Here is a 12,176-nt window from a genome sequence, read left to right as displayed (position 1 = left end):
CGCACCCAGCAGGTCACCCCTTATGCATTCGAAAAACAAAGATTACCAAAACTTTGTTCATAGGAACCTGGAATGTTTGAACCCTACTTGATTTGAAAGACAATAACAGACCTAAGAGAAGAACAGCACTTGTCCGTCACCCATGAGCTTGGACGAATGAACATTGATATTGCTGCCTTAAGTGAAACCAGACTGTCCAGCGAAGGTAATCAGGCTACACAATCTTCTGGAAGGGAAAAGATGAGGGAGAACACCACATTCATGGTGTGGGATTTGCTGTGAAGACCACATTGGTGAATGATTATCAACTAACTCCAACCGCAGTCAGTGAAAGAATTATGACTCTCCGAATCCCACTCTCTGGTGCCAAATCTATGACACTCATCTCTTCATATGCTCCCACCTTGGATGCTGATGTAGAAGCTAAAGACAAGTTCTAAAACCTGCTGAGAACTACCATCACCAAAGTACCACTAAGAGACAAACTCTTATTACTTGGCGATTTCAACGCCAGAGTTGGTAAAGATCACCAATTATGGGGTAATGTGATGGGAAAACATGGACTTGGCAACTGTAATGCCAATGGTCTACTGCTCCTTGGTTCATGTGCTGAACATGAACTCTTCATTATTAATACTCAGTTCTGCCTGCCTAATCACTACAAGACCACTTGGATACATCCTCGCTCAAAGCATTGGCACATCCTTGATTATATCATCACTAGGCAATATGATAAAAAAGATGTCCTTGTTACAAGGACCGCAAGAAACATACATGACTGCTGGACAGATCATAAGCTCCTTTCTTGTCGGTTGAGAATCTCAATCTGTCGCAAACCAAAAAAATCCATTCACAACCTGCCCAGAAAGAAATTTGATACTTCTAAACTTCAAATTGAATCCATTGCTACAGATTACAGAAATGCAATCTCAAACAAACTGGCTAGGCATCCAGTCAGCAGTGATAGTACAAATCGTAAAGGGCCTAATAAAGTAGGGTTTATTGGGTTGCCACGCTTCAGAAGGTTATCACTGAGTCAGCTGAGTAAGCAATTGGTTTCGTGAGGAAAAAAAGACAGGACTGGTTTGATGAAAATAATGAAGAAATCAAATGTCTGATCAATGCCAAACTGGAAGCCCACCTATCCTATCTTCAAGATCCATCTTCCAATGTGAAGAAATCACATTTCTTGGAACTTAAGGGAAAATGTCAGGCACAAATTAGGGAAATTAAGAGTAACTGGTGGCAACAAAAAGCTGAAGAACTGCAAAGACTATCTGATTGCCGTGACCTGCAAAACTTCTATGCTGACATAAAGCAGATTTGTGGTCCAATTCGATCTTCATTGGGGTCATTGAAGACTGCTGACAACTCCATCATTTTAACTGATAATGGAGAAATTTTAGAGTATTGGAATTGGAAGGAACATTTCTCTTTACTTCTAAATCATGTCTCCAATGTTGCTGAGGACTTTCTTCGTAATGTACCTCGGCAGCCCCAACAACCATGGATGGCAGTTCCACCTACATATGGAGACTTCACCAAAGCACTCAATCAACTAAAACCAAGAAAGGTTCCTGGTCCTGATAACATCCTGCTGGAACTGATACAAAATGGAGGTTTACCCTTGAAGACTAGACTTTTCACACTCATCCTATTGATTTGGGAAACTCGAGAAGTACCTGACGACTTGAAGAATGCTACTTTCATCATTGTCTTCAAGAAAGGCGATCGTAGTGTATGTGGGAACTACCGTGGTATATCACTTTTGTCAATTGCAGGTAAAATTCTCGCAAGAATTCTATTAAACTGGCTCCGAGTTATCTCAAGAGAGGATTTTGCCTGAGCTTCAATGTGGTTTCCGAACCTCCAGAGGCATGACAGATATGATCTTCTGTGCTAGACAACTCCAGGAAAAATGCAGAGAACAACAGCAGCCTCTGTATTTAGTTTTCTATGATCTGGAAAAAGCCTTTGATTCGGTACCAAGATCTGGAAAGTATTGAGACATTTTGGATGTTCTGAACGTTATGTGGAATTGGTTCAAGCTCTTCATGGTTGCACGTCTGGACAGGTTCTTCATGGTAACTCAGTATCAGATTTCTTCCCAATCACTCATGGATTGAAACAAGGCTGTGTGCTTGCTCCTACACTCTTTGCACTGTACATGGCTGCCATGCTGCATGAATCATCTGCAAACAACTTAGGCATGGAGATTAAATTCTGGTTTTGATGGAGACTTTTTCAATCTGGCAAGACATTGCTCACAAAGACGTACTCTGGTTACTCGAGTGACAGAACTGCAGTATGCTGATGACACCGCATCCCCTACTCTAACACCTGCAGAACTACAACAGTCAACTGCTTTAAAACTGCATGTGATCACTTTCATCTTGCCATTAATGCAAAAAAAAAACGGAGGTTCTTGCACAACCTGCTCCAGGATTAACATTTCCTGAGTTCAGTATATCCATCTTAGACACAACACTGGAACAGGTTCATCACTTTTCATATCTTGGAAGCATCTTGTCTAAATGGTGTACCTGTGAACAAGACGTTGATAAAAGAATTGGGGCTGCTCATGCAGCATTCGGACAGTTAATGCACAGAGTCTTCATGAATAACAACCTAAAACTGCATACCAAATTCATGATGTACAAAGCTTTTGTCATTTCCATGCTGTTGTATGGTTGTGAAAAAACATGAGCACTTCCAGCAACAGAAAATGAGATTCATCTTGAATATTAAGTGGGAGGACTAATGTGACCAACACGGCAGTTCTTGACAAAGCACAGCTAAATAGCATTGAGGCAACAGTCATCGCTCATCAACTGAGATGGTTAGGCCATGTTCACCATATGGGTGATACCAGGCTTACCCGCCAAATTCTTTATGGTGTACTTTGCTCCGGCAGTAGACCTCATGGAGCCCCTCTTAAGCATTTTAAGGACCAGCTGAAACACATCATGAAGACAACTGGTATAGATATACAGACATGGGAAGAATGTGCTGTGGACCGCTCACTGTGGCGGAACACTACATCCACCGCTGTCAACTTGTTTGAAAGAGAACACCACATACATCAAGAGGCCAAGCGGCAAGCAAGAAAACTCCGTCAATTACAACCCCGCCCTCCTCCATCCATTCGGTGTGATTTGTGTGGGCGTATGTTTTATTACAAACTATTATTCTCATCATGTACCTTTAAAATTCTGGTGATTTCTATGTGTATTTGACCACACAATAGTGGAATGAATTGTATTGAATAGGCGGTATTAAAATTACTCCTTGTGTAAACTTTGTGATTTTGTATGTTTTATGCCAGGATTGGTCTGTTTAGACATCGTTAACACATCCATACACTGAGTTGAATTGGTCAATGCATGCAGGAAGAAATTATATATTCTCAGATCGAGTTACAGCCAACGACGATTGTTCCCGAGATTACCACCTTTTTCTTTTCTTAAGTTAGTCAAGAAAGATGGGCCCGTGTAATTAATCATTGATTTAGCTTAATTTATTAATTTTCAGTTTCAACTTAATTTGTTTGTTTATCCTTTAAGGGACGGTGACCATTTTGGTTATTTATGTTTTACTCGTTCTTTTCCTCATTCTTTTGATTTTATTGAAAGTTGAATTTTCTTTCATGGTCTTAAATAGTTCGATGCTGAAAAGGTTAAACCTTCTCCTTGTCCTCTGGGCTGATGGGGCCTATTTATTGGTAAGTTCCTGGTTTTGTGCTTGTTTTTGCCTTTGTTATTTGTTTTTCTCTCGTTGATTTTCATTGTCCTTCTACCACTGGCTTAGAGGTAGTACCGGCTGGTGCATTTGTTGCTGACCGTTAGTGTAGTTGTGAGTTATACAGTGCTGGAGGGTCATCACATAGGGTATAAGTATGTAGACAGTTAGGTAGTCGGTGTAGGAAGAGTGCAGCCCTGAACATAGCGATGGTGCAATATCTCACATAGGGTGTAAGTATGTATACAGATATACAGTCAGTGTGGGAAGAGCGCAGCCCTGAACATAGTGATCGTGCAATATCTCACATAGGGTATAAGTATGTAGAGGAGGAGGGAGATAGTGGGCAGCCCTCAACATCGTTTTTCACACCAATCATCACCATGGTGATCAGTATCCAAGTAGTCCACCTGGTGACCACTATCAAGTCTGTATTGTCTGACAGTTTGAGTACAATTGCTCAGAAAATATTTCACCATCAGGATGTTGGCCGGCAGCATAGTAGAGGTGGTGCTATACAATTTCTAATCTTGTCGTACAGGACGGCCCTTCTCCTGTGTTTTATCTTATCATACAGGACGACCTCTTCCCTTCTCCTGTGTTTATCTTATCGTACAGGATGGCCTCTTCCCCTCTGTGTTTATCTTATCGTACAGGACGGCCTCTTCCCTTCTCCTGTGTTTTATCTTGTCGCACATGACGACCTCTTCCCTTCTCCTGTGTTTATCTTATCGTACAAGATGACTCTTCCCTTCTCCTGTGTTTATCTTATCGTACAGGACAGCCTCTTCCCTTCTCCTGTGTTTGTCTTATCGTACAGGATGGCCTCTTCCCTTCTCCTGTGATTATCTTATCATACAGAACGATCTCTTCCCTTCTTCTGTGTTTATCTTATCGTACAGGATGGCCTCTTCCCTTCTGTGTTTATCTTATTTTCTGTGTCATGTCATGTCATTTTTTTTATTTATTTGTTTTTAATTTTGAAAAGGAAATCAAAAAACATCAAAATTGACAACGTTCATCATTAGAAAAGTACATATAATTAAATAATACATTATACCTTAAATGACAGCTTAGGTATTGAGAGATGTAGAATCCATGTAGTCTGTATTCATATTTTCTTTATCATGCCCCATTTTATGTAATTTTTAGAAGTAAGAACGAAAAACTTCAAAATTTGAACACGAATTTCAATAACGTTAAATTATGTATATTATTATTTTTAAACCTGTTTTAACACCGCAATACAAAATTTGACTGTATAAAATTAATTATAAAACATTGAATTACATTTATAAAAATCACTTGGAGTCATTCAGATTTTCAATTTGTCGGTGGAAATGTTGTGCCGTTCTGATGCCTTGCTGTGACATTGAGACAAACTCTTCTTTAAGCACCAGCAATAATCCACTAACATTGCTTCCTTCCACTTGCCCTGGTATCTTATTTCCAACATTTTAATATCTTAATGAAATCTATCAAGGAATGGCATTTGTACAAATGTAGAAATGAATTGAGTTTTTTCAAGTGACCTTGCAATATTAAGCAAGATAAAAATAATTTTAGGTTACCTTGTTCATTATTTTTTTATTTCAGTTGTTTTATAAGATTTTAATGATGCAATTATGTCTAAATTACCAGCTTTAGCATGGAAGAAGAAGAAGAAGATTTCCTCAATGAACTGGAAACACATATTGTTGGAGATGGGATCATGATAATGTGAGATCTTAATGCTCATGTGGGAACTGATAGAATGTGATATGAGAATATTCTGGGCCCACATGGGTATGGCAATAGAAATGAAGATGCATCCGGGAGATAGTGGGTTCGAATCCCACTGTCGGCAGCCCTGAAGATGGTTTTCCATGGTTTCCTTCCAACTCCTAGGCCTTTCCTATCCCATCGTCGCCATAAGACCTATCTGTGTCGGTGCGACATAAAGCCAATAGCAAAAGAAAAAAATAAAGAAATAAAGATGGAGAGAAACTGTTGGATTTTTGTATCAGAAATAACCTGATAATAAATAACATATAGTTTATGAAGAGGAATAGTCATAAGATCAGCCAATAAAGTTGGAATGGACAGTATGGAACACTCATTGATTTTATAATAACAGACCGAGAATGGGGAAGATACATCATGAATATGAAGATAATCCTCAGTGAAAGTATGGAAGGTGATCATAGATTATTAACTGTGGAATTAAAACAAGTAAAAATCCCTAAAATTGTACTGAAGAAGAAACCAAAGATCAGGATTTGGGAATTGGAGGAGGAGGATGATAAAAGAATGACATTCCAAGATTGGATGAAAAGGAAGTTGCCTAACACGGAAATACGAAGTGGAGAGGAAGAGTGGTACAATTTAAGACTGACATTTGTGGAAGCAGCAACTGAGGTATGTGGGAAAACAAGAGCAAAGGTTAAGTGAAAGGAGACACAGTGGTGGACAGACAAAATAAAAAATGAAATATAAGAAAGGAACAAGGTGAAGAAAGAAGATAAGGAAAAGCATAAAACGTATCAGAGGGATGAGAATAAGATAGAAAGGTTACATATGGAATTTAAAAGATTGAAACTACAAGAGGAGTATCGAGGAAGAAAAGGAGAAATTTTGGGGAGAATTTACCAACAAAATTGAGCGAGATAGTTGAGGAAATCAGAAACTATTATACAGATTAATAAAATCGAAAAGAATAATCGTCTTCGTATTTTTGGATTTGGAAAAAGCTTATGATACAGTTAAGAGAAAACGTGTATGGGAATGCCTACAGAAAAGGAATGTACCAAAATCATTAGTTAATAAGATAAAAAATGTTGTATCATGAGATTAAAAGCAGTGTACAAATGGGGAGTGTGACTCTGAAACATTTTATACAAAAAAAGTCTCAAGCAAGGAAGTGCACTGTTGCCATTATTGTTTATTACACTGATGGATGAAATCATAAAACGTGTAAAACAGAGTATCAGTAGTGATGAAGTGAATGCTTTGGTATTTGAAGATGATGTGGTGATTTGGGGAAAGGGAGAAAAGAAAGTACAAAGGAGACTGGACATTTGGAATGAAAATCTGAAGGAGTTTGGAGTGGTAATTTGTAAAATGAATACTGCAGTCATGCACTGTGGAAAAGAGAAAAAGAGAAGCCAGTTGAACATAGACAGAGAACGGTTAGAGAAGGTAGAACAGTTTACATATCTGGGTAGCATTGTTAATGGAAGGAATGAAATCAACCCTGAAATTAATAACAGAATAAGTAAAGGTGCAGCATTTTATCATCAAGTCAGAGAGCTTTTATGGGAAGACAAAGTATCCAAGAGAACGAAATTAACATTATACAAACAGTATTTCATACCAATTGTAACATACGGGCTAGAAACGCTGGAAGCTAATAAGAGACAAGATAGTCAGATCCAAGCAGTAGAAATTAAATTTTTAAGAACATTGGTTAAAAAGACAAGAAGAGGTAGATTTCAAAATATTAAAATCAGAGAAGGAAAATATAGAACCGTTAGTACAGAACATACAGAAAGCAAGACTGAGATGGTTTGGACATGTAGAAAGAATGGGAAAGGAACGGGTAGCAAGAAGGGAATTGGAAAGAGAAGTTAAGGGAAAGAGACCAGTTGGAAGACTGAGAAGAAGATGGATGGATCAGATTTGAAAGGACATTAGAGAAGCTGGATTGGATATGGTGGAAGTAATGGAGCAGGAAAAGTGGAAGGACAGAAATGAGTGGAGGAGGCTTGTTAACCACACCCGGGCGACTGGAGTGGGACATTGATGATGATGATGATTATACCAGCTTTAATGCAATAATAATAGTATAATTGATATGAAGGTATATATTAATTTCACTATTTAGACATTTTCATTAATTTCAAAAAAGGTTTATTTTTTTAAATTGCACGTGATGAAACAAAACTACCCATAGGGGAAAACTGTTTCTCTGGATCATTGTAATGTAACAAATTTAATTAAATCAGGTAACAATAAGATTAAGTAATGTTAACAAAAATAAGAAAGTAACAAGAATGACGATAAGTAGCAAGGGTTGGTTATAGAGTGGTTTGGAAGGACGGAAGAAAATGGAAACCTAGAGAGGACTTCAGAGAAATCTTTTACTTTTGTGTTTCAAGGATTCAGAGGGTGTGAATATTTCGATATCGGTTTGTGAGTTACTAAGAGTTAGGAGGCGGCAGCAGATAGAGCGTTGTTTTAAGGTTAAGCGTCGGCGGGACACATGATGAATATGCTGGTTGCGTGTTGGGTGGGGGAACTACATTGGAAGAGTATTGCATTTGGTATAGCCATTGATTATTTTATGTAAGTAACAAACATCAGAGAACTGTGGACGGCTTCTCTGGTCAAGCATACTCAGGTAGTTCAAGATGTTAGATTTAGCTGTTGTGTTCCTTAATACAGGATTTTGAGTCATAACAATGAAAGTGAAAAAGTTAAAAATACTATGTAGTTGAGATATGTTTGTCATAGCAGATGTTCTTTGAATTACAGATAAAGTTCTTTGTCCCCAGACATGTGCAACAAGACCTAAGTCATCGCAAGAGACAGCATCACAGACAACGTTAGATCTAGAGACTGATCTGCAGGCCCTCAAGGCCGAAAAGACCAAATTGGCTGAGCAGCTCCAGGCAGCACAGCTCCAAGTGTCAACGCTAGGCATGGAACTTGATCTGGCTAACAACCATATCAAAGAGTTGGAGAAGGCCAGGGAATTGTGCAGTAAGTGAAGCTTCCTTCTAGTAGGTGTTACAACTGGAGGTCAGTGAATTGTGCTGTAAGTGAAGCTCCCTTCTAGTAAGTGTTACAACTATAGCTCATTTAATTGTGCAGTAAGTGAAGCTTCCTTCTAATAGCTGTTACAACTATAGGTCAGTGAATTGTGCAGTATATGAAGCTCCCTTCTAGTAGGTGTTACAACTGGAGGTCAGTGACTTGTGCAGTAAGTGAAGCTTCCTTCTAGTAGGTGTTACAACAGTAGGACAGGGAAGTGTGCAGTAAGTGAAGCTCCCTTCTAGTACCATATTTACGCGAATAATCCCTGCCACCGAATAATCCCCGCCACCGAATAATCCCCGCACTCTAACTTTAGGAAGGCAGGTTTTGAAAAAATGCCAACATTGACTCAAATAAAACCCGCACTCCTATTTCGTGCCTCAATTTTTTAAAAAATATGTGCGGGTATTATTCGCGTAAATACGGTATTTGTTACAACTATAGGTTAGGGAATTGTGCAGTAAGTGAAGCTCCCTTCTACTAGCTGTTACAACTATAGGCAGTGGCGGCTCGTTTGGGAGGCACTAAGGCGCGCGCCCCCTTCGGGGTTCCATTAAATTCAGGAATTTTAATCCTAAATGTTAACAAGAGAAATATTTTACTATAATTTTATTATGAAGGGCGCGAGTTGTACTGTACTGCAGCCCAATGCGCTACTGGCCCTGCGCAGGAAGGCGCTCTCTCATGGCAGACCAAACACTTCGAGTCTTGCTTGACTGGCCTTGAGGGAGCCAATCAGAGGTACAGTAGACATGCTCTGTTCTAACGGAGATTCTGGCGCGTTTCTGCCACGGCCCATCATTGCAGCCAACCTACCCGAAACATTGATGATTTGATTTCTATTTAACAGGGATCAGTTTGTGCCATTTCTCTCCTAAAACTAGGAACTATTTTACTGAGGCACTTACCTGAGTTAAATGTGCCGGTATGTATTTGAAATAGTCTTGTAACTTTTAGGACTATTAACTAACGAAACGAGTAACAACTGTAACAACTGTCTCCTCGCACTTGACTCATGTTGGCCGTACTCACTGGAAAGCGCGATGTTTAGCTTTGTGTTGATGAATGATCTCGTGAGCTGACTGTGACAAGGTGAAATTAGGAGAAAGGTTGTGATTTACATGTAGGCGTAGTGTTATGTTTTCACTTCGTACAGTATGATTACCGTCGCACATATTAAAGAACTAGCTGATGTACCCGTGCTTCGCTACGGGATTCTCAGAAAGACTGACTTGGTGGTTTTCCTAACTGAATTCAACATAGGTCATTACAAAAACGTCAGTAGGAATTTAGCGATTGAAAGCAATGTTATCATATAAAATACTCGATCAAATGAAAAACCGCACACTTTCTCACTTTCAACGAACAGTACTACGGTGCCGATCTAAGAGTCCAAAGTTCCAGAGCTGGAATAACCAGGTCGCAGACTGCCGTGAACACTCCTCTGTCATTATTCCGTAAAATATGCACACTACTCATTCCAATCAGTGCCTCAGAGTAGGGATTGAATAGCTCGAATACTATGATGAACCAGTGTGTTACGTACCAGATATATCAGAAAATGTATGAACCAGAGGAATGGCATGCTAAAGAAGAAAGTTATCTTACTCCCCAGCTACTTCCCACCAATATACAGGCAGGCTGTTACAGTCGGTACGACCAGGCGAGTTGCCCGTGTGGTTAGTGGCGCACAGCTGTGAGCTTGCATCCGGGAGATAGTGGATTCAAACCCCACTGCCGGCAACCCTGAAGATGGTATTCCGTGGTTTCCCATTTTCACACCAGTCACACCAGGCTGTACCTTAAAGCCAAGGCCGCTTCCTTCACACCACTATTCATTTCCTATCCCATCGTCGCCATAAGACCTACCTGTGTCGGTGCGACGTCAAGCAAATTAAAAAACCTCGGTACGCTGCAATAATCCTATCTATCGGGGATGAGAGGAAACAGAAGACAAAAAGCACATCACAACAAACAATGGTCAATGTAATGTTATTTTTGATAAAGTTTATGAGCTTTCTATATTGCAGGCCTTCACATTAGTTTTCTTTCGACTCTGTGATGTTAGGGCGTCCTATAAAATTATTTATATCATAGACTGTAGTTCCTTATTCTCAGACTTTACATACCGATTTTCAGTAAATTCTGTTTACCCATTTCCTCGTGACTCGGCGCTGATATGGACTTAGTAACAAAAATCCAAATTCATGAATATCTTTGATTATATGCGGTACGGTAACAATGTATAACACATAAGTGATCGGAAATTTAATAACTTCTTACATAACTACTACTAACTTACGACTTAACTAAAGTTATGTTATTTATGTAGTATTTATTGATACGACCACTAATAACATAAATAACTTATTTGAGAATTACATTTCAGGCTTTCCCGTAAACTACCATTTCACTCAACGTGAATGAAATAATTTGTAGCCTAGATTGCAGTGGTTCATCACCCGATATTGCATACCGATTTTCATTAAATTCTCTTCTGCCGTTTTCTATTGATGCGTGTACAGACAGACAGACAGACAGACAGACAGACAGACAGACAGACAGACAGACAGACAGACAGACATTACGAAAAAGTAAAAAATGCATTTCCTTGTTACTGTGGACATGACAGATACAGAAATAACATTCATTTCAAATTCTGAGCAAAGCACAGGCAAAACACTTATTATATATATAGATTAAATTTTAGGCCTTCCCCTAAACTACCATTTCACTCAGTGCGAATAACATTATTGATAGCCTAGATTATAGTGACCTATTCCCCGACTTTGCATACCAATTTTCGTGAAGATACGACCACTAATAAAATAAATATTTGACAATTAAATTTTAGGCCTTCCCCTAAACTACCGTTTTTCTCAGCGTGTATAGCCTATATCGTAGCGAATTATTTCCCATCTTTGTCTAGCGATTTTCATTAAGACACGACCACTAATAACATAGATATTTGAGAATTAAATTTCAGGCCTTCCCTTAAACTACCGGTACCATTTCACTCAGCGTGATTAAAATAATTTATAGCCTAGATTGTAGCGGTTCATCACCCGATATTGCATACCGATTTTCATTAAATTCTCTTAAGCCATTTTCTCGTGATGCGTGTACATACATACATACAGACAGACAGAAATTACGGAAAAATAAAAAATGCATTTTCTTGTTACTGTGGACATGACCGATACAGAAATACCATTCTTTTCAAATTCTGAGCAATGTACAGACAAAACTCTTATTTTATATATATAGATTACATTTCAGGCCTTCCCCTAAACTACCATTTCACTCAGTGCGAATGACATTATTGACAGCCTAGATTATAGCGACCTATTCCCCGACTTTGCATACCAATTTTCGTGAAGATACGACCACTAATAAAATAAATATTTGACAATTAAATTTTAGGCCTTCCCCTAAACTACCATTTTTCTCAGCATGTATAGCCTATATCGTTGCGAATTATTTCCCATCTTTGTCTAGCGATTTTCATTAAGACATGACCACTAATAACATAAATATTTGAGAATTAAATTTCAGGCCTTCCCCATAACTACCGGTACCATTTCACTCAGCGTGATTAAAATAATTTATAGCCTAGATTGTAGCGGTTCATCACCCGATATTGC

At 38.8% G+C, this 12,176-nt stretch overlaps 1 protein-coding gene across 6 annotated transcripts in view; it reads left to right on the top strand.

Annotated features, from left to right (window-relative positions):
• The window catches only part of Cep290 (Centrosomal protein 290kDa), a 1,403,175-nt gene that overhangs the window by 1,355,993 nt on the left and 35,006 nt on the right, over positions 1-12,176 (top strand). For 5 of the 6 annotated variants that reach the window (XR_010858542.2, XM_067136188.2, XM_067136189.2 and 2 more), the window contains one exon: positions 8,271-8,478. Coding sequence is in view for 5 of the 6 variants with exons in the window: in XM_067136188.2 (XP_066992289.2) it covers positions 8,271-8,478 (208 nt within the window). In the remaining variant the exon portion in view is untranslated. Of the gene's footprint in view, positions 1-8,270; positions 8,534-12,176 lie in introns of all 6 variants that reach the window. The other variant, XM_067136187.2, reaches the window with a different exon arrangement.

This window comes from Anabrus simplex, chromosome 1 (assembly GCF_040414725.1).
Source record: "Anabrus simplex isolate iqAnaSimp1 chromosome 1, ASM4041472v1, whole genome shotgun sequence".
Taxonomy (NCBI): Eukaryota; Metazoa; Arthropoda; class Insecta; order Orthoptera; family Tettigoniidae; genus Anabrus; species Anabrus simplex.
This window is presented reverse-complemented; position numbering and strand designations above follow the sequence as displayed.